This window comes from Rhinoderma darwinii (genome assembly GCF_050947455.1).
Source record: "Rhinoderma darwinii isolate aRhiDar2 chromosome 8 unlocalized genomic scaffold, aRhiDar2.hap1 SUPER_8_unloc_2, whole genome shotgun sequence".
NCBI classification, from domain to species: domain Eukaryota; kingdom Metazoa; phylum Chordata; class Amphibia; order Anura; family Rhinodermatidae; genus Rhinoderma; species Rhinoderma darwinii.
The window spans coordinates 223,287-244,684 of record NW_027461825.1 but is presented as its reverse complement, the minus strand read 5'-3'; the positions used below and the strand labels follow the sequence as shown (position 1 = coordinate 244,684).

The window sequence follows — 21,398 nt, the reverse complement described above, 5'->3', positions numbered from 1 at the left end:
GCAGCGGAGCCGTTTCTCCATTGACTTTCACTTTAATTTAGCAGTGTTCGTTTACACGATGCGTACAATTCCGCTGCGGAGCATAGGCTGCGGAGCGGAATTTGGTGTCCGCAGCATGCTCTGTCTGTTGCGGAGCAGTGGCGGACTGGTTGCGGACTCATGGCGGAATTTCTCCATTGACTTCAATGGAGAGTCAAAATTCCGCAATGAAGTCCGCAGATCTTATGTGTGCTGCGGAGCGTATTGGTTTTACTACCATGACATTTCTTCATTCTGGCTGGACCTATGTATTTCTAGGTCTACAGCCAGACTGAGGAAGTCAATGGGGCTCCCGTAATGACGGGAGCGTTGCTAGGAGACGTCAGTAAATAGTCACTGTCCAGGGTGCTGAAAGAGTTAAGCGATCGGCAGTAACTGTTTCTGCACCCGGGACAGTGACTACCGATCTCAATATACATGTATCTGTAAAAAAAAATATAAGTTCATACTTACCGAGAACTCCCTGCTTCTGTCTCCAGTCCGGCCTCCCAGGATGACGTTTCAGTCTAAGTGACGGCTGCAGCCAATCACAGGCCAAGCACAGGCTGCAGCGGTCACATGGACTGGAGCGTCATCCAGGGAGGTCGGGCCGGATGCCGAAAGAGGGACGCGTCTCCAAGACAACGGGCGGTAAGTATGAATTTCTTTGACTTTCACTAGGGAAAGTGCTGTCCCTTCTCTCTATCCTGCACTGAATAGGGAGAAGGGAAGCACTTTTCCTGCAGTCCGCAGCGGCCAGTCCGCATCAATTTTCTGCACATTTTGTGCAGATCCGCTGCAGAATCTGCAACGCAGATTCTGTGCGGCATTGATGCGGACAGTTGCGGAGGAATTCCGCCATGTGTGGTCATGCCCTAAGGCATGATGTAACAGCAAAATTGTGACTGCAGCTCTGGATGTGACTGGAGTATAAGACATGATGTAACAGCAAAATTGTGACTGCAGCTCTGGATGTGACTAGAGTATAAGACTTGATTTAACTTAGAATCAGTACAAGAAGAGGATAGCAAAGATGATTTGTCACCATAATAGGCTGTCCTGTTTAAAGGCGCATGTTATGGTTATGGTTACGGGTCGTGTCTAGTATTAGCCAAAATGGCACAACAAATATTGAGCTGTGAGGCTGCTAAGAAAGAATACAGCGGACGCAGACTGATAACTAGGAGTCTGCTCTATTCTTTATAAGACAGTATTAGCCCAAACTGCTCAATAATTTTTGTGCCATTTTGGGCAATAATAGACGGGACCCGTCCCCATAACCTGCTGCCCCTAAAATGATTCATAGACTTTTTTTTAATTCTTCACCAATTTCACGATATTAGTTTGCGGTCAGTGAATGAGAACGCTCTTGTTTACATTCAGAAGCAGTAATCCTGTACATACCTAGTCCTGATCTCAGCTGAGGGTTTGCTACAATTGTATCCAGTCCAAACAAAGCTCTGAGACATACAGCCCGGACTCAATTGATACATTGTAGCAAACTACCAGAGAGATTTGCGCTGCTGCTGATGTATTATTCTCACAGAGCATTGCCCAGACTGGTTACAATGGTGACAAACCCTCAGCTGAGAGCAGGACTAGGTATGTAAAGGTTTGCAGCCTGTGAATGTAAACCAGTGTCCTCATTCACTGACAACAAACAAATATCTTGAAAATGGTGAAGAATTGTAATAAAGTCCAGTCATTGACATCCTTATTAAAGGGGAAATGTACTAATGTGAGTGGTTATTAGAGTCCGACTGACCCCCATAGTACCAGACTCCAAATCTCCAGCAGAAGACGATCACTTACCACAAGGGACGACTTCTTATGGGATGATTCACAAATAACCTATAGGCCTTTTAACATGTACACGTTCTGTATAGATAAAGGGAGGCCCTGTCCCCGACCCTCACTGATTGTGATCGATTTATATATAGTAACTTAGTAATATAGTGTGACTGCTCTTACAGTAGAGGCTCCATAGTGTGACTGCTCTTACAGTAGAGGCTCCATAGTGTGACTGCTTTTACAGTAGAGGTTCCATAGTGTGACTGCTCTTACAGTAGAGGGTCCATAGTGTGACCGCTCTTACAGTAGAGGCTCCATAGTGTGACTGCTCTTACAGTAGAGGTTCCATAGTGTGACTGCTCTTACAGTAGAGGTTCCATAGTGTGACCGCTCTTACAGTAGAGGTTCCATAGTGTGACTGATCTTACAGTAGAGGTTCCATAGTGTGACTGATCTTACAGTAGAGGGTCCATAGTGTGACTGATCTTACAGTAGAGGTTCCATAGTGTGACTGCTCTTACAGTAGAGGGTCCATAGTGTGACTGCTCTTACAGTAGAGGTTCCATAGTGTGACCGCTCTTACAGTAGAGGGTTCCATAGTGTGGCTGCTCTGACAGTAGAGGTTCCATAGTGTGACTGTTCTTACAGTAGAGGTTCCATAGTGTGACCGATCTTACAGTAGAGGTTCCATAGTGTGACTGCTCTTACAGTAGAGGTTCCATAGTGTGACTGCTCTTACAGTAGAGGTTCCATAGTGTGACTGCTCTTACAGTAGAGGCTCCATAGTGTGACTGCTCTTACAGTAGAGGCTCCATAGTGTGACTGCTCTTACAGTAGAGGCTCCATAGTGTGACTGTTCTTACAGTAGAGGCTCCATAGTGTGACTGCTCTTACAGTAGATGTTCCATAGTGTGACTGCTCTTACAGTAGAGAACTCCATAGTGTGACTGCTCTTACAGTAGAGGGTCCATAGTGTGACTGCTCTTACAGTAGAGGTTCCATAGTGTGACTGCTCTTACAGTAGAGGCTCCATAGTGTGACTGTTCTTACAGTAGAGGCTCCATAGTGTGACTGCTCTTACAGTAGAGGTTCCATAGTGTGACTGATCTTACAGTAGAGGTTCCATAGTGTGACTGATCTTACAGTAGAGGTTCCATAGTGTGACTGATCTTACAGTAGAGGTTCCATAGTGTGACTGATCTTACAGTAGAGGCTCCATAGTGTGACTGCTCTTACAGTAGAGGTTCCATAGTGTGACTGATCTTACAGTAGAGGTTCCATAGTGTGACTGATCTTACAGTAGAGGTTCCATAGTGTGACTGCTCTTACAGTAGAGGTTCCATAGTGTGACTGCTCTTACAGTAGATGTTCCATAGTGTGACTGCTCTTACAGTAGAGAACTCCATAGTGTGACTGCTCTTACAGTAGAGGGTCCATAGTGTTACTGCTCTTACAGTAGAGGCTCCATAGTGTAACTGATCTTACAGTAGAGGCTCCATAGTGTGACTGTTCTTACAGTAGAGGCTCCATAGTGTGACTGCTCTTACAGTAGATGTTCCATAGTGTGACTGCTCTTACAGTAGAGAACTCCATAGTGTGACTGCTCTTACAGTAGAGGCTCCATAGTGTGACTGCTCTTACAGTAGAGGTTCCATAGTGTGACTGCTCTTACAGTAGAGAACTCCATAGTGTGACTGCTCTTACAGTAGAGGTTACATGGTGTGACTGATCTTACAGTAGCGGTTCCATAGTGTGACTGCTCTTACAGTAGAGGCTCCATAGTGTGACTGCTCTTACAGCAGAGGTTCCATAGTGTGACTGCTCTTACAGTAGAGGGTCCATAGTGTGGCTGCTCTTATAGTAGAGGTTCCATAGTGTGACTGCTCTTACAGTAGAGGTTCCATAGTGTGATTGCTCTTACAGTAGAGGGTCCATAGTGTGACTGATCTTACAGTAGAGGGTCCATAGTGTGACTGCTCTTACAGTAGAGGGTCCATAGTGTGACTGATCTTACAGTAGAGGGTCCATAGTGTGACTGATCTTACAGTAGAGGTTCCATAGTGTGATTGCTCTTACAGTAGAGGGTCCATAGTGTGACTGATCTTACAGTAGAGGGTCCATAGTGTGACTGCTCTTACAGTAGAGGGTCCATAGTGTGACTGCTCTTACAGTAGAGGTTCCATAGTGTGATTGCTCTTACAGTAGAGGGTCCATAGTGTGACTGATCTTACAGTAGAGGTTCCATGGTGTGACTGCTCTTACAGTAGAGGGTCCATAGTGTGACTGCTCTTACAGTAGAGGTTCCATAGTGTGATTGCTCTTACAGTAGAGGGTCCATAGTGTGACTGATCTTACAGTAGAGGTTCCATGGTGTGACTGATCTTACAGTAGAGGCTCCATAGTGTGACTGCTCTTACAGTAGAGGTTCCATAGTGTGACTGCTCTTACAGTAGAGGGTCCATAGTGTGACTGCTCTTACAGTAGAGGTTCCATAGTGTGATTGCTCTTACAGTAGAGGGTCCATAGTGTGACTGATCTTACAGTAGAGGGTCCATAGTGTGACTGCTCTTACAGTAGAGGGTCCATAGTGTGACTGATCTTACAGTAGAGGCTCCATAGTGTGACTGATCTTACAGTAGAGGGTCCATAGTGTGACTGCTCTTACAGTGGAAGGTCCATAGTGTGACTGCTCTTACAGTAGAGGGTCCATAGTGTGACTGCTCTTACAGTAGAGGTTCCATAGTGTGACCGCTCTTACAGTAGAGGCTCCATAGTGTGACTGATCTTGCAGTAGAGGGTCCATAGTGTGACTGCTCTTACAGTAGAGGCTCCATAGTGTGACTGCTCTTACAGTACAGTGTCCATAGTGTGACGCTGCTCTCACTATTCTGCTGGTGCAGTCACTGTGTACATACATTACATTACTTATCCTGTACTGATCCTGAGTTATATCCTGTATTATACTGCAGAGCTGCACTCACTATTCTGCTGGTGGAGTCACTGTGTACATACATTACATTACTTATCCTGTACTGATCCTGAGTTACATCCTGTATTATACTCCAGAGCTGCACTCACTATTCTGCTGGTGGAGTCACTGTGTACATACATTACATTACTTATCCTGCACTGATCCTGAGTTATATCCTGTATTGTACTGCAGAGCTGCACTCACTATTCTGCTGGTGGAGTCACTGTGTACATACATTACATTACTTATCCTGTACTGATCCTGAGTTACATCCTGTATTATACTCCAGAGCTGCACTCACTATTCTGCTGGTGGAGTCACTGTGTACATACATTACATTACTTATCCTGTACTGATCCTGAGTTACATCCTGTATTATACTCCAGAGCTGCACTCACTATTCTGCTGGTGGAGTCACTGTGTACATACATTACATTACTTATCCTGTACTGATCCTGAGTTACATGCTGTATTATACTCCAGAGCTGCACTCACTATTCTGCTGGTGGAGTCACTGTGTACACACATTACATTACTTATCCTGTACTGATCCTGAGTTACATCCTGTATTATACTCCAGAGCTGCACTCACTATTCTGCTGGTGGAGTCACTGTGTACATACATTACATTACTTATCCTGTACTGATCCTGAGTTACATCCTGTATTATACTCCAGAGCTGCACTCACTATTCTGCTGGTGGAGTCACTGTGTACATACATTACATTACTTATCCTGTACTGATCCGGAGTTACATCCTGTATTATACTCCAGAGCTGCACTCACTATTCTGCTGGTGGAGTCACTGTGTACATACATTACATTACTTATCCTATACTGATCCTGAGTTATATCCTGTATTATACTCCAGAGCTGCACTCACTATTCTGCTGGTGGAGTCACTGTGTACAGAAAGTTCATGAAGGAGAAACCACAGACCCCTCCATCTTGGATAGAAATATCCAGCACCATAATCGGGGGCCTATTTCGATGTTTTGGGGCCCCTTCTTCTGTTATGTGCACCACTGCCTGGACCTGATCCAGAATAGCTGAGATACAATTCCTATGAAGCAGGGCCCGGCGGTTGAGGTCTTTCTCTCGCTGTGTTTCTCATGAGTTTTCTGGACCTGTCACTCACGCTCTCCCCGGACCTCCGCTGTCCCTCGGCCTCCCCTCTCCCCGGACCTCCGCTGTCCCTCGGCCTCCCCTCTCCCCGGACCTCCGCTGTCACTCGGCCTCCCCTCTCCCCGGACCTCCGTTCTCCCTGGGCCTGCGCTCTCCCCTCTCCCCGGACCTCCGCTGTCCCTCGGCCTCCACTCTCCCCTCTCCCCGGACCTCCGTTCTCCCTGGGCCTGCGCTCTCCCCTCTCTCCGACCTCCGCTGTCCCTCGGCCTCCGCTCTCAGATGTAAATGATTTATTTTATGGAATGGCCATGACTTTCCTGCAGTCCAGAATAATGGAGACAAACAGGTGGAGCTGCCGGAGACGGAGGCGACTCTCGACAAGGCTGTGCTATTGGGGCATGATGAGGTAATACAGGGAAGTGACCCCAAAAAGCCAGAGCAGAGATGGGCTGCAAACAGTAGGGAGTGGGGGATGTACATTGAGATCTATGGACCCTTCTTCTCGCTTCATGGGCCACTGGCATTCTGCACCCCCCACTTTTAGGGACCCAATAATAGAGAAGCATTAACCAAACTAACCTCTTTTTTGAAATTTCTAAATGTAAGAAAATTACCCCATAAATATTTTATTGTGGAAGGAGCCGTCGAAAACCAGAGATTCATAAAAAAAATTCTCCAATGTCCATGAGCCTCCGGTCTATAATAAGGAGGCTCCCGGCGTACACGCTAAACAAGTCCGTACGGCTCCGCAGCCCGGCTGAGGCCAAATCAATGTCCTAGGTCACGATATACCTTTCTTTTTCGCTATGGAAGTGCGTAGATTACGTTGTTTTTGCATGGGAGCCTTTGGGTAATTGTGGCCGACCGACCGTCAGCGCATCCATCACAGCGGATGTTTAATGTACAGGTCAGGAGCTTTTCCCGGCACATACGTCAAATTAACGTGATGTGAATGAAGCCACGTTCTCCACCTACGACTCGCCCTTTTACGTTCAGGATGACGGTTACTCGTCCTTTGCTCTTGTAGGCCGGGTTCCCACGTAGCGTAAACGCTGTGGAATTTCTGCAACGGATTTCTGTGTGGAAATTCCGCAGCATTCACAGTGGCAGCAAAGTGGGTGAGATTTAGAAAATCTCCGGCCCACGGTGCGGAAAAAAACCGCAGCGTAAACATTCATAAATTGACCTGCGGTGCGGAATTTAATTCCGTGTCAATTTATGCTGCGTTTCAGTTGAATTTCCGTTGCGGGTATTCTCAGCAATTACGCCGAAAAAATTGCAGCTACGGAAAAAAAACAAAAAATACAACTTACCCAGAACGCCCTCCTTCTTCCTGCAGTCCGGCCTCCTCGAATGACGTTGCATCCCATGTTATCACTGCAACCAATCACAGGCTGTAGCTGTGGTCACATGGGATTCAGCATCATCCAAAGAGGCCGGACCGGATTGCACAGAAAGGACGCGTAAGCGGCTTTTACTTCTGCTTTCTGCTGCGGAAATTCCGTCCGAAAAAACAATGTGGTGCGGTTTTCATACGGAATGTACTGCAGGTAATCATTACTAATAATCATTACTTGTAATACCCTGTCTGACCACATGGTGCACTGTTATGTGGTAACAGTATTGATAATCATTACTTGTAATACCCTGTCTGACCACATGGTGCGCTGTTATGTTGTAACACTATTGATAATCATTACTTGTAATAACCTGTCTGACCACATGGTGCGCTGTTATGTGGTAACACTATTGATAATCATTACTTGTAATACCCTGTCTGACCACATGGTGCGCTGTTATGTTGTAACACTATTGATAATCATTACTTGTAATACCCTGTCTGACCACATGGTGCGCTGTTATGTGGTAACACTATTGATAATCATTACTTGTAATACCCTGTCTGACCACATGGTGCGCTGTTATGTGGTAATCATTACTTGTAATTATGTGATAATCATTACTTGTAATACCCTGTCTGACCACATGGTGCGCTGTTATGTGGTAACACTATTGATAATCATTACTTGTAATACCCTGTCTGACCACATGGTGTGCTGTTATGTGGTAACACTATTGATAATCATTACCTGTAATACCCTGTCTGACCACATGGTGCGCTGTTATGTGGTAACACTATTAATAATCATTACTTGTAATACCCTGTCTGACCACATGGTGCGCTGTTATGTGGTGACGCTATTGATAATCATTACCTGTAATACCCTGTCTGACCACATGGTGCGCTGTTATGTGGTAACACTATTGATAATCATTACTTGTAATACCCTGTCTGACCACATGGTGCGCTGTTATGTGGTGACGCTATTGATAATCATTACCTGTAATACCCTGTCTGACCACATGGTGCGCTGTTATGTGGTAACACTATTGATAATCATTACTTGTAATACCCTGTCTGACCACATGGTGCGCTGTTATGTGGTGACGCTATTAATAATCATTACTTGTAATACCCTGTCTGACCACATGGTCCCCTATTATGTGGTGACACTATTAATAATCATTACTTGTAATACCCTGTTTGACCACATGGTGCACTGTTATGTGGTAACACTATTGATTATCATTACTTGTAATACCCTGTCTGACCACGTAGTGCGCTGTTATGTGGTAACACTATTGATAATCAATACTTGTAATACCCTGTCTGACCACATGGTGCCCTGTTATTTGGTAACGCTATTGATAATCATTACTTGTAATACCCTGTCTGACCACATGGTGCGCTGTTATGTGGTAACACTATTGATAATCATTACTTGTAATACCCTGTCTGACCACATGGTGCGCTGTTATGTGGTAACACTAGTGATAATCATTACTTGTAATACCCTGTCTGACCACATCGTGTGCTGTTATGTGGTAACACTATTGATAATCATTACTTGTAATACCCTGTCTGACCACATGGTGCGCTGTTATGTGGTAACACTATTAATAATTATTACTTGTAATACCCTGTCTGACCACATGGTGCGCTGTTATGTGGTAACACTATTGATAATCATTACTTGTAATACTCTGTCTGACCACATGGTGCGCTGTTATGTGGTAACACTATTGATAATCATTACTTGTAATACCCTGTCTGACCACATGGTCCGCTGTTATGTGGTGACACTATTGATAATCATTACTTGTAATACCCTGTCTGACCACATGGTGCGCTGTTATGTGGTAACACTATTGATAATCATTACTTGTAATACCCTGTCTGACCACATGGTGCGCTGTTATGTGGTAACACTATTGATACTTATTACTTGTAAAACCCTGTCTGACCACATGGTGCGCTGTTATGTGGTAACACTATTGATAATCACTACTTGTAATACCCTGTCTGACCACATGGTGCGCTGCTATGTGGTAACACTATTGATAATGGTTACTTGTAAAACCCTGTCTGACCACATGGTGCGCTGTTATGTGGTAACACTATTGATCATTACTTGTAATACCCTGTCTGACCACATGGTGCGCTGTTATGTGGTAACACTATTAATAATCATTACTTGTAATACTCTGTCTGACCACATGGTGCGCTGTTTTGTGGTAACACTATTGATAATCATTACTTGTAATACCCTGTCGGACCACATGGTGCGCTGTTATGTGGTAACACTATTGATAATCATTACTTGTAATACCCTGTCTGACCACATGGTGCGCTGTTATGTGGTAACACTATTGATAATCATTACTTGTAATACCCTGTCTGACCACATGGTGCGCTGTTATGTGGTAACACTATTGATCATTACTTGTAATACCCTGTCTGACCACATGGTGCACTGTTATGTGGTAACACTATTAATAATCATTACTTGTAATACTCTGTCTGAACACATGGTGCGCTGTTATGTGGTAACGCTATTGATAATCATTACTTGTAATAACCTGTCTGACCACATGGTGCGCTGTTATGTGGTAACACTATTGATAATCATTACTTGTAATACCCTGTCTGACCACATGGTGCGCTGTTATGTGGTAACACTATTAATAATCATTACTTGTAATACCCTGTCTGACCACATGGTGCGCTGTTATGTGGTAACACTATTGATAATCACTACTTGTAATACCCTGTCGGACCACATGGTGCGCTGTTATGTGGTAACACTATTGATAATCATTACTTGTAATACCCTGTCTGACCACATGGTGCGCTGTTATGTGGTAACACTATTGATAATCACTACTTGTAATACCCTGTCTGACCACATGGTGCGCTGTTATGTGGTAACACTATTGATAATCATTACTTGTAATACCCTGGCTGACCACATGGTGCGCTGTTATGTGGTAACACTATTAATAATCATTACTTGTAATACCCTGTCTGACCACATGGTGCGCTGTTATGTGGTAACACTATTGATAATCATTACTTGTAATACCCTGTCTGACCACATGGTGCGCTGTTATGTGGTAACACTATTGATAATCACTACTTGTAATACCCTGTCGGACCACATGGTGCGCTGTTATGTGGTAACACTATTGATAATCATTACTTGTAATACCCTGTCTGACCACATGGTGCGCTGTTATGTGGTAACACTATTGATAATCACTACTTGTAATACCCTGTCGGACCACATGGTGCGCTGTTATGTGGTAACACTATTGATAATCATTACTTGTAATACCCTGTCTGACCACATGGTGCGCTGTTATGTGGTAACACTATTGATAATCACTACTTGTAATACCCTGTCTGACCACATGGTGCGCTGTTATGTGGTAACACTATTGATAATCATTACTTGTAATACCCTGGCTGACCACATGGTGCGCTGTTATGTGGTAACACTATTAATAATCATTACTTGTAATACCCTGTCTGACCACATGGTGCGCTGTTATGTGGTAACACTATTGATAATCATTACTTGTAATACCCTGTCTGACCACATGGTGCGCTGTTATGTGGTAACACTATTGATAATCACTACTTGTAATACCCTGTCTGACCACATGGTGCGCTGTTATGTGGTAACACTATTGATAATCACTACTTGTAATACCCTGTCTGACCACATGGTGCGCTGTTATGTGGTAACACTATTGATAATCACTACTTGTAATACCCTGTCTGACCACATGGTGCGCTGTTATGTGGTAACACTATTGATAATCACTACTTGTAATACCCTGTCTGACCACATGGTGCGCTGTTATGTGGTAACACTATTGATAATCACTACTTGTAATACCCTGTCTGACCACATGGTGCGCTGTTATGTGGTAACACTATTGATAATCACTACTTGTAATACCCTGTCTGACCACATGGTGCGCTGTTATGTGGTAACACTATTAGAGGCTTTCGTGATTCAGTGCATTTTTACATTTTCTGCTCTGTTTTCTCATTTGCTATTATCGTGTGAAAACATTAAAGAAAAAAAAAACCCACAACCCCCAGTTCCAGCTGCTACATCTGAGGGACATAAACGCTGACATTTTGGGGACAAGTGGCGAGCAGTCCCGAGCTCCGGCCGTCCCGGGCTTTATTTGCTATCAGATTGTATCTGGTAATTCCCTCATTGTGTCACTTTCACCCGCTGGATCTGCAGGAATCGTCCGCTATAAATTACTGTCATTTTCTGATCATTTCCCGTCTCTGACTCCTGATCTGTGGAGGAGAAACATCCGAGTAGAGGGAACGTCTTCACTTCCTCCGTGTGATGTTCATATTGTCTGACTGACCGGGACGCAGCTAAATTACATGTCTAATATTAGGCTATAAATAAAAGAGCAGGCGCAGCGAGCTAAAAATAGAGCGCACAAGATTCACGACTTGTCCTGAAAGACCTTGGCGAATAAGCGGCGACTTCTGTTTATCGGAATGACATTCTTAGATATTGTGTCCGTAGAAGGAGGAGAACGTGAGAGAACGGGGACTGCAGGAAATACAATGTATCCGTGACCTGATGTACATACAACACTACAACCCCCAACATCACCCGAACACTGGACATAATACAAGTCTATTATACTCTATACATAGGACACTACAACCCCCAACATCACCCGACCACTGGACATAATACAAGTCTATTATACTCTATACATAGGACACTACAACCCCCAACATCACCCGACCACTGGACATGACCATAATACAAGTCTATTATACTCTATACATAGGACACTACAACCCCCAACATCACCCGACCACTGGACATGACCATAATACAAGTCTATTATACTCTATACATAGGACACTACAACCCTCAACATCACCCGGCCACTGGCCATAATACAATTCTATTATACTCTATACATACAACACTACAACCCCCAACATCACAATATAATATCCAGCTTTTCCTAACCCATACAATAATAATACCCAGGAGCGGACACATTGTCACGGATATTATGTTGTGATTCCTTTCATCTACAAGTACAGACCATGTGACTGACGACTCTCATCATCATCAGTATTAGTGGTAGTAGTAGTAGGCCAGGGTCTGTGGCAGGACAGCTCATTACAGGGAGGATGGTCGCTCCCTCCGCTGTTTTCTGCAGCTATCTGCCACATGTACAGGGAGGATGTAGAACGTGAATGACACCCACGAGCCGCCACAAGAACGTTCTCACCATCTACACCCACAATTTACAAAAACATCAGTGTTTACCCCCCCGGGCTCCTTACCAGGGCGCATAGCAGGTCCACCGCCTCCAGGATGAGCTCCTGGTGCCCGATGCGGGTGACGCCCAGCTCCTCCAGCTCCTGGTGGGTGATGTGCAGCAGTTGTTCCCCGTTGATCTTTTCCCTCTCGAAGTTTTTGATATATTGCTGCAAACAGTCGTCCAACCCTAAAAAAAGAGCAAACGTTCCATCAACATCTGAAAATCCGCCAAGAACTCACATTAACAGCAAAATCTGATCCCACAGTAAGAACATAAAGAGACCCCCCCCAGCCCCGCCCTGTGGACTCCCCAGCCCCGCCCTGTGGACTCCCACAGCCCCGCCCTGTAGACTCCCCCTGCAACGCCTTACAACACAAGACCCTCGGGACCCTCCAGGCCCCCGGCTGAGACACGTGGCGCCCCTGCCCTCACTGAACGTCATGGCATGCCGGGGAGCAGAGGGTAAAGTTATCATGTGCATGGGGCAGAAGGGGCACCTGAGTGTTTTGCCTCCTGGCACCTGGCGCTGCTCCACTGCTGCCCCTGATCCCTGACCAAATCAAGAAGAACCTTCCAGGACCCCCGAGCAGACGGAAGCGGAGAAGGTCCGACGCACGGGAGAAGACAAACATGGAGGAGATGAAGAGAAAGGAGGACGAGGACAATCAGCAACGAGATGGAGACGACCACAGGAATATTCCCTTAGGCACTCGTACAGTTCTACGCTACGGAAATACGCGGCAAATACGCCACGCGTGAGCGCACACTAATGATACGGCACCGGCTGGGGCAGGCGCCGGATACCAGGGTTATCTGCGGCCTCTGAACCGCTCCTGGACATCGATCAGAAGACGTTCATCCACTGCCTTCAGTCCTCGAACTTCTGAGTCTCATCATTAGGGACAATGATTCCGACTGATTGGACTATTGGGAGTCATTATGTGCTGGACTACAAATGAATCCACCTCACGTCTATTTATTAAAGGACGACTCCATCTCATGCGATGTTATACCGATGAAGCCTCTATAGGAACGGCAGTGTGTAGAAATGTATGGTCCTGTATTTTAGTCCTCCCATGATGCATCATTTCCAGACGCCATTTGTTAAATTTTTCTCAACCTGGGCGCAGCTTAATTCTCAGGTACACACAGTCATGTGACAACCAGTTCCTGTTATGAAAAATGGAAATAACATAAGGGGGTGGAGTCTGACACCTATTTGCTGACATGGGAAAATAGTTGTCATGGACATGACAAGTTGCCATAACGTAAAACCTAATAATTTAAGGGAGCACAAAGCCTTTACTCAGTGGCGGGGAGCAGCTCATACGGACACTATGGGGGGAGGCATCGCGCCGAGCTCACTAATCCTCACGACGAGACACAGAAGCTTTTTATAGATTTTTTTCTGGTTCTATATCCTGTATGACAAATAAGAAACAGTCGCTCTCTGTGGTGATGAGTCTACGGCGACAGTCACGCGTGGAGCGCGCAGTCTAGGCCTCTATGTAAGAGCTCCCCAGAGCGCCATTCTCAAGAAATTTACCTAATGACGCAGACAGGACGGCGAGTGACAACAAGCGAAGACGTCAACCCGGAAAACAAAACAGTCCTGAAAGACGAGTCCCGGAATCCAGCGAGGAGCGCGGGACATAAACGCTGCGGACCTACAGATATGACTGTATAGCACAAGAGCCACTGATATATCAGGCAACATGGCGCCAAAGAAAAGCATATTCCATAGTGCAGTACACACAATGTATCACTCCCATCATCCCTGTCCCCAGGAGCTGACAATCTATTCCTGCTATCTCATACACAATTACTTCCTTCATCTCTGTCCCCAGGGGCTCACAATCTAATACCGTTATATCATTCACAATGTATCACTCCCAGTGTTATTCATCTATTCACTGACAGCAACAGAACATCCGGAACATTGTTACTTCCAGCTGAGAGGATTATTCATGATGTACAGTGACAGCCGCAGTGACAGCCGCAGTGACAGCCGCAGTGACAGCCGCAATCACCCACCATTATATAAAACCAGTGGCCCCAGGAATTGGCGGAATTACAGGGGCCCATGATGGGATCACCAAATTAAGATCATGATCTGCAGACCCTAAATCAGTGGTGTAATACTCTGCAGGATATATCACTATGTATCTGTCAGGAGGTGGAGGAGCGATGTTCTGCAGATCTGTAGAGAGGTCAGTGGTGTAATACTCTGCAGGATATATCACTATGTATCTATCAGGAGGTAGAGGAGCAATGTTCTGCAGATCTGTAGAGAGGTCAGTGGTGTAATAATCTGCAGGATATATCACTATGTATCTGTCAGGAGGTAGAGGAGCGATGTTCTGCAGATCTGTAGAGAGGTCAGTGGTGTAATACTCTGCAGGATATATCACTATGTATCTATCAGGAGGTAGAGGAGCAATGTTCTGCAGATCTGTAGAGAGGTCAGTGGTGTAATAATCTGCAGGATATATCACTATGTATCTGTCAGGAGGTGGAGGAGCAATGTTCTGCAGATCTGTAGAGAGGTCAGTGGTGTAATAATCTGCAGGATATATCACTATGTATCTGTCAGGAGGTAGAGGAGCAATGTTCTGCAGATCTGTAGAGAGGTCAGTGGTGTAATAATCTGCAGGATATATCACTATGTATCTGTCAGGAGGTAGAGGAGCAATGTTCTGCAGATCTCTAGAGAGGTCAGTGGTGTAATAATCTGCAGGATATATTACTATGTATCTGTCAGGAGGTAGAGGAGCAATGTTCTGCAGATCTGTAGAGAGGTCAGTGGTGTAATAATCTGCAGGATATATCACTATGTATCTGTCAGGAGGTAGAGGAGCAATGTTCTGCATATCTGTAGAGAGGTCAGTGGGGTAATAATCTGCAGAATATATCACTATGTATCTGTCAGGAGGTAGAGGAGCGATGTTCTGCAGATCTGTAGAGAGGTCAGTGGTGTAATAATCTGCAGGATATATCACTATGTATCTGTCAGGAGGTAGAGGAGCGATGTTCTGCAGATCTGTAGAGAGGTCAGTGGTGTAATAATCTGCAGGATATATCACTATGTATCTGTCAGGAGGTAGAGGAGCGATGTTCTGCAGATCTCTAGAGAGGTCAGTGGTGTAATAATCTGCAGGATATATCACTATGTATCTGTCAGGAGGTAGAGGAGCAATGTTCTGCAGATCTCTAGAGAGGTCAGTGGTGTAATAATCTGCAGGATATATCACTATGTATCTGTCAGGAGGTAGAGGAGCAATGTTCTGCATATCTGTAGAGAGGTCAGTGGTGTAATAATCTGCAGAATATATCACTATGTATCTGTCAGGAGGTAGAGGAGCGATGTTCTGCAGATCTGTAGAGAGGTCAGTGGTGTAATAATCTGCAGGATATATCACTATGTATCTGTCAGGAGGTAGAGGAGCGATGTTCTGCAGATCTGTAGAGAGGTCAGTGGTGTAATAATCTGCAGGATATATCACTATGTATCTGTCAGGAGGTAGAGGAGCAATGTTCTGCAGATCTGTAGAGAGGTCAGTGGTGTAATAATCTGCAGAATATATCACTATGTATCTGTCAGGAGGTAGAGGAGCAATGTTCTGCATATCTGTAGAGAGGTCAGTGGTGTAATAATCTGCAGAATATATCACTATGTATCTGTCAGGAGGTAGAGGAGCGATGTTCTGCAGATCTGTAGAGAGGTCAGTGGTGTAATAATCTGCAGGATATATCACTATGTATCTGTCAGGAGGTAGAGGAGCGATGTTCTGCAGATCTGTAGAGAGGTCAGTGGTGTAATAATCTGCAGGATATATCACTATGTATCTGTCAGGAGGTAGAGGAGCAATGTTCTGCAGATCTGTAGAGAGGTCAGTGGTGTAATAATCTGCAGAATATATCACTATGTATCTGTCAGGAGGTAGAGGAGCAATGTTCTGCATATCTGTAGAGAGGTCAGTGGTGTAATAATCTGCAGAATATATCACTATGTATCTGTCAGGAGGTAGAGGAGCGATGTTCTGCAGATCTGTAGAGAGGTCAGTGGTGTAATAATCTGCAGGATATATCACTATGTATCTGTCAGGAGGTAGAGGAGCGATGTTCTGCAGATCTGTAGAGAGGTCAGTGGTGTAATAATCTGCAGGATATATCACTATGTATCTGTCAGGAGGTAGAGGAGCAATGTTCTGCAGATCTGTAGAGAGGTCAGTGGTGTAATAATCTGCAGAATATATCACTATGTATCTGTCAGGAGGTAGAGGAGCAATGTTCTGCAGATCTGTAGAGAGGTGTGTAGACTGAGGATCTGAAAAATGCTAAAAATAAACCCGATTCCCTCAGGTTGTGTTCAGCTGCTGGAGGGGGGGGGGGGGGGGGGGCGATATGTCTCTACGAATAGCCTGGTTAAAAATAAATTATGACACTAAAAATAAACCAATCACTAATCATCAGAAAATAGGAGGAAAACGGCAAACGGAAATGATAGATTCCACTGAACCAAAAGATAATGTCTCAATATTGTAAACTGGAACTCCGCAAAAACGAAAATCCACTATTACTGCGCCCCCTGTACATTACTACTGACAACCAGCCCGTATATCATGTGTGAGAGGTTGTCACAGCCCCGCCCCCTGTACATTACTACTGACAACCAGCCCGTATATCATGTGTGAGAGGTTGTCACAGCCCCGCCCCCTGTTACTGACATCACTGATATATAATATAATTACACTGTGATCAGACATGAGATCCACACATCTTATATACAGTACCAGCTATTCATCTATTACTACTGACAACCAGCCTGTATATCATGTGTGAGAGGTTGTCACAGCCCCGCCTCCTGTTACTGACATCACTGATATATAATATAATTACATTGTGATCAGATATGAGATCCACACATCTTATATACAGTAACAGCTATTCATCTATTACTACTGACAACCAGCCTGTATATCATGTGTGAGAGGTTGTCACAGCCCCGCCCCCTGTTACTGACATCACTGATATATAATATAATTACATTGTGATCAGACATGAGATCCACACATCTTATATACAGTAACAGCTATTCATCTATTACTACTGACAACCAGCCTGTATATCATGTGTGAGAGGTTGTCACAGCCCCGCCCCCTGTTACTGACATCACTGATATATAATATAATTACACTGTGGTCAGACATGAGATCCACACATCTTATATACAGTAACAGCTATTCATCTATTACTACTGACAACCAGCCTGTATACCATGTGTGAGAGGTTGTCACAGCTCCGCCCCCTGTTACTGACATCACTGATATATAATATAATTACATTGTGATCAGACATGAGATCCACACATCTTATATACAGTAACAGCTATTCATCTATCACTACTGACAACCAGCCTGTATATCATGTGTGAGAGGTTGTCACAGCCCCGCCCCCTGTTACTGACATCACTGATATATAATATAATTACATGTGATCAGACATGAGATCCACACATCTTATATACAGTAACAGCTATTCATCTATTACTACTGACAACCAGCCTGTATATCATGTGTGAGAGGTTGTCACAGCCCCGCCCCCTGTTATTGACATCACTGATATATAATATAATTACACTGTGATCAGACATGAGATCCACACATCTTATATACAGTAACAGCTATTCATCTATTACTACTGACAACCAGCCTGTATATCATGTGTGAGAGGTTGTCACAGCCCCGCCCCCTGTTACTGACATCACTGATATATAATATAATTACATGTGATCAGACATGAGATCCACACATCTTATATACAGTCACAGCTATTCATCTATTACTACTGACAACCAGCCTGTGTATCATGTGTGAGAGGTTGTCACAGCCCCGCCCCCTGTACTGACATCACTGATATATAATATAATTACACTGTGATCAGACATGAGATCCACACATCTTATATACAGTAACAGCTATTCATCTATTACTACTGACAACCAGCCTGTATATCATGTGTGAGAGGTTGTCACAGCCCCGCCCCCTGTTACTGACATCACTGATATATAATATAATTACATGTGATCAGACATGAGATCCACACATCTTATATACAGTAACAGCTATTCATCTATTACTACTGACAACCAGCCTGTATATAGTGTGTGAGAGGTTGTCACAGCCCCGCCCCCTGTTACTGACATCACTGATATATAATATAATTACACTGTGATCAGACATGAGATCCGCACATCTTATATACAGTAACAGCTATTCATCTATTACTACTGACAACCAGCCTGTATATCATGTGAGAGGTTGTCACAGCCCCGCCCCCTGTTACTGACATCACTGATATATAATATAATTACACTGTGATCAGACATGAGATCCACACATCTTATATACAGTGACCGCTATTTATCTATTACTACTGACAACCAGCCTGTATATCATGTGTGAGAGGTTGTCACAGCTCCGCCCCCTGTTACTGACATCACTGATATATAATATAATTACATTGTGATCAGACATGAGATCCACACATTTTATATACAGTAACAGCTATTCATCTATTACTACTGACAACCAGCCTGTATATCATGTGTGAGGGGTTGTCACAGCTCCGCCCCCTGTTACTGACATCACTGATATATAATTACATGTGATCAGACATGAGATCCACACATCTTATATACAGTGACAGCTATTCATCTATTACTACTGACAACCAGCCTGTATATCATGTGTGAGAGGTTGTCACAGCCCCGCCCCCTGTTACTGACATCACTGATATATAATATAATTACATTGTGATCAGACATGAGATCCACACATCTTATATACAGTAACAGCTATTCATCTATTACTACAGACAACCAGCCTGTATATCATGTGTGAGAGGTTGTCACAGCCCCGCCCCCTGTTACTGACATCACTGATATATAATATAATTACATTGTGATCAGACATGAGATCCACACATCTTATATACAGTCACAGCTATTCATCTATTACTACTGACAACCAGCCTGTATATCATGTGTGAGAGGTTGTCACAGCCCCGCCCCCTGTTACTGACATCACTGATATATAATATAATTACACTGTGATCAGACATGAGATCCACACATCTTATATACAGTGACCGCTATTTATCTATTACTACTGACAACCAGCCTGTATATCATGTGTGAGAGGTTGTCACAGCCCCGCCCCCTGTTACTGACATCACTGATATATAATATAATTACATTGTGATCAGACATGAGATCCACACATTTTATATACAGTCACATCTATTCATCTATTACTACTGACAACCAGCCTGTATATCATGTGTGAGAGGTTGTCACAGCCCCGCCCCCTGTTACTGACATCACTGATATATAATATAATTACACTGTGATCAGACATGAGATCCACACATCTTATATACAGTGACAGCTATTCATCTATTACTACTGACAACCAGCCTGTATATCATGTGTGAGAGGTTGTCACAGCCCCGCCCCCTGTTACTGAAATCACTGATATATAATATAATGAACTTGCTTTGTGAGCTAAAAAGCTTAAACTACAGACTGATACATTGTAGCAAACCACCAGAGAGGTTGCTGCTGTGTTTAGCTCAGAGCACGGTCTGGTCTCCACTTCTCAGCTGACAGTAAACTAATACTTAAATATGATGAGAAGTTGTAACAAAGTCTATTAGGAGGTTGTTGAACCTTTTGAACATTAACCTTTATTTACAGAATCGCTGTAACGCGGCTCCCAGGTTGTCACCGTCTGATATGTGAACTTCTGCCATGATGAGGGATCGGGAGGGACCACTGCAGAGGTGTCGGGACTGCGGGACTGCTTCATCTGTATACCTGCTCATATTGGGAGTCACTCAGCTTTTCCAGAAACTGATAAAACGAAGAAATAGATGACGATGAATTTGATTTTCTGGTTTCGGGACGCGGCGCCGTCTTCTGTGCGATTATAAGAGGGACTTGATGTAAATTATAATTATTTGGTTAAAAAATTGCTGAAAATGATTGTGTAATAAATCTGATCTAATGAGTCATTTAATGAAAGTTCTCATAACGTGTTTCTACTTAACATTGCGGCACTTGACGCTGCAGAAGTCGGAATCGTGTTTCTGATAATGTCAACAGGATTCTCAAGAACACTTATGTCTGAGGAGGCCGACTGGCAAATAAACGTAAATTAGGGACTTTAACTCTATACACACAACCCCATCACCCGCATCACAACCATCATCATCCCCACCATCATCACCAGCATCATCACCACCATTATCCCCACCATCATCACCAGCATCATCACCACCATCATCATCACCATCACCATCATCACCATCACCACCATCATCATCACCACCATCACCATCACCACCATCACCACCATTATCATCACCACCATCATCACCACCATCATCATCATCACCACCATCACCATCATCACCACCACCATCACCACCATCATCACCACCATCACCACCATCACCAGCACCATCATCATCACCACCATCACCATCATCACCACCATCACCATCACCAACACCATCATCACCACCATCATCATCACCACCATGACAACCACCACCATCATCACCACCATCACAACCACCACCATCATCACCACCACCATCACCATCATCACCACCATCATCATCACCATCACCACCATCATCATCACCACCATCATCATCACCACCATCACCACCACCATCACCATCATCACCATCACCACCATCACCATCATCACCACCATCATCATCACCACCATCACCATCATCATCACCACCATCATCATCA

The 21,398-nt window shown here is 44.3% G+C and overlaps 1 protein-coding gene across 1 annotated transcript in view; it reads right to left on the bottom strand.

The window, feature by feature from the left end:
• Nucleotides 1–21,398, bottom strand: part of LOC142697918 (connector enhancer of kinase suppressor of ras 2-like) — a 216,835-nt gene that overhangs the window by 46,971 nt on the left and 148,466 nt on the right. The window contains exon 2 of the mRNA XM_075847719.1: nt 12,594–12,757. Within this exon, the coding sequence (XP_075703834.1) occupies nt 12,594–12,757 (164 nt within the window). The remainder of the gene's footprint in view (nt 1–12,593; nt 12,758–21,398) is intronic.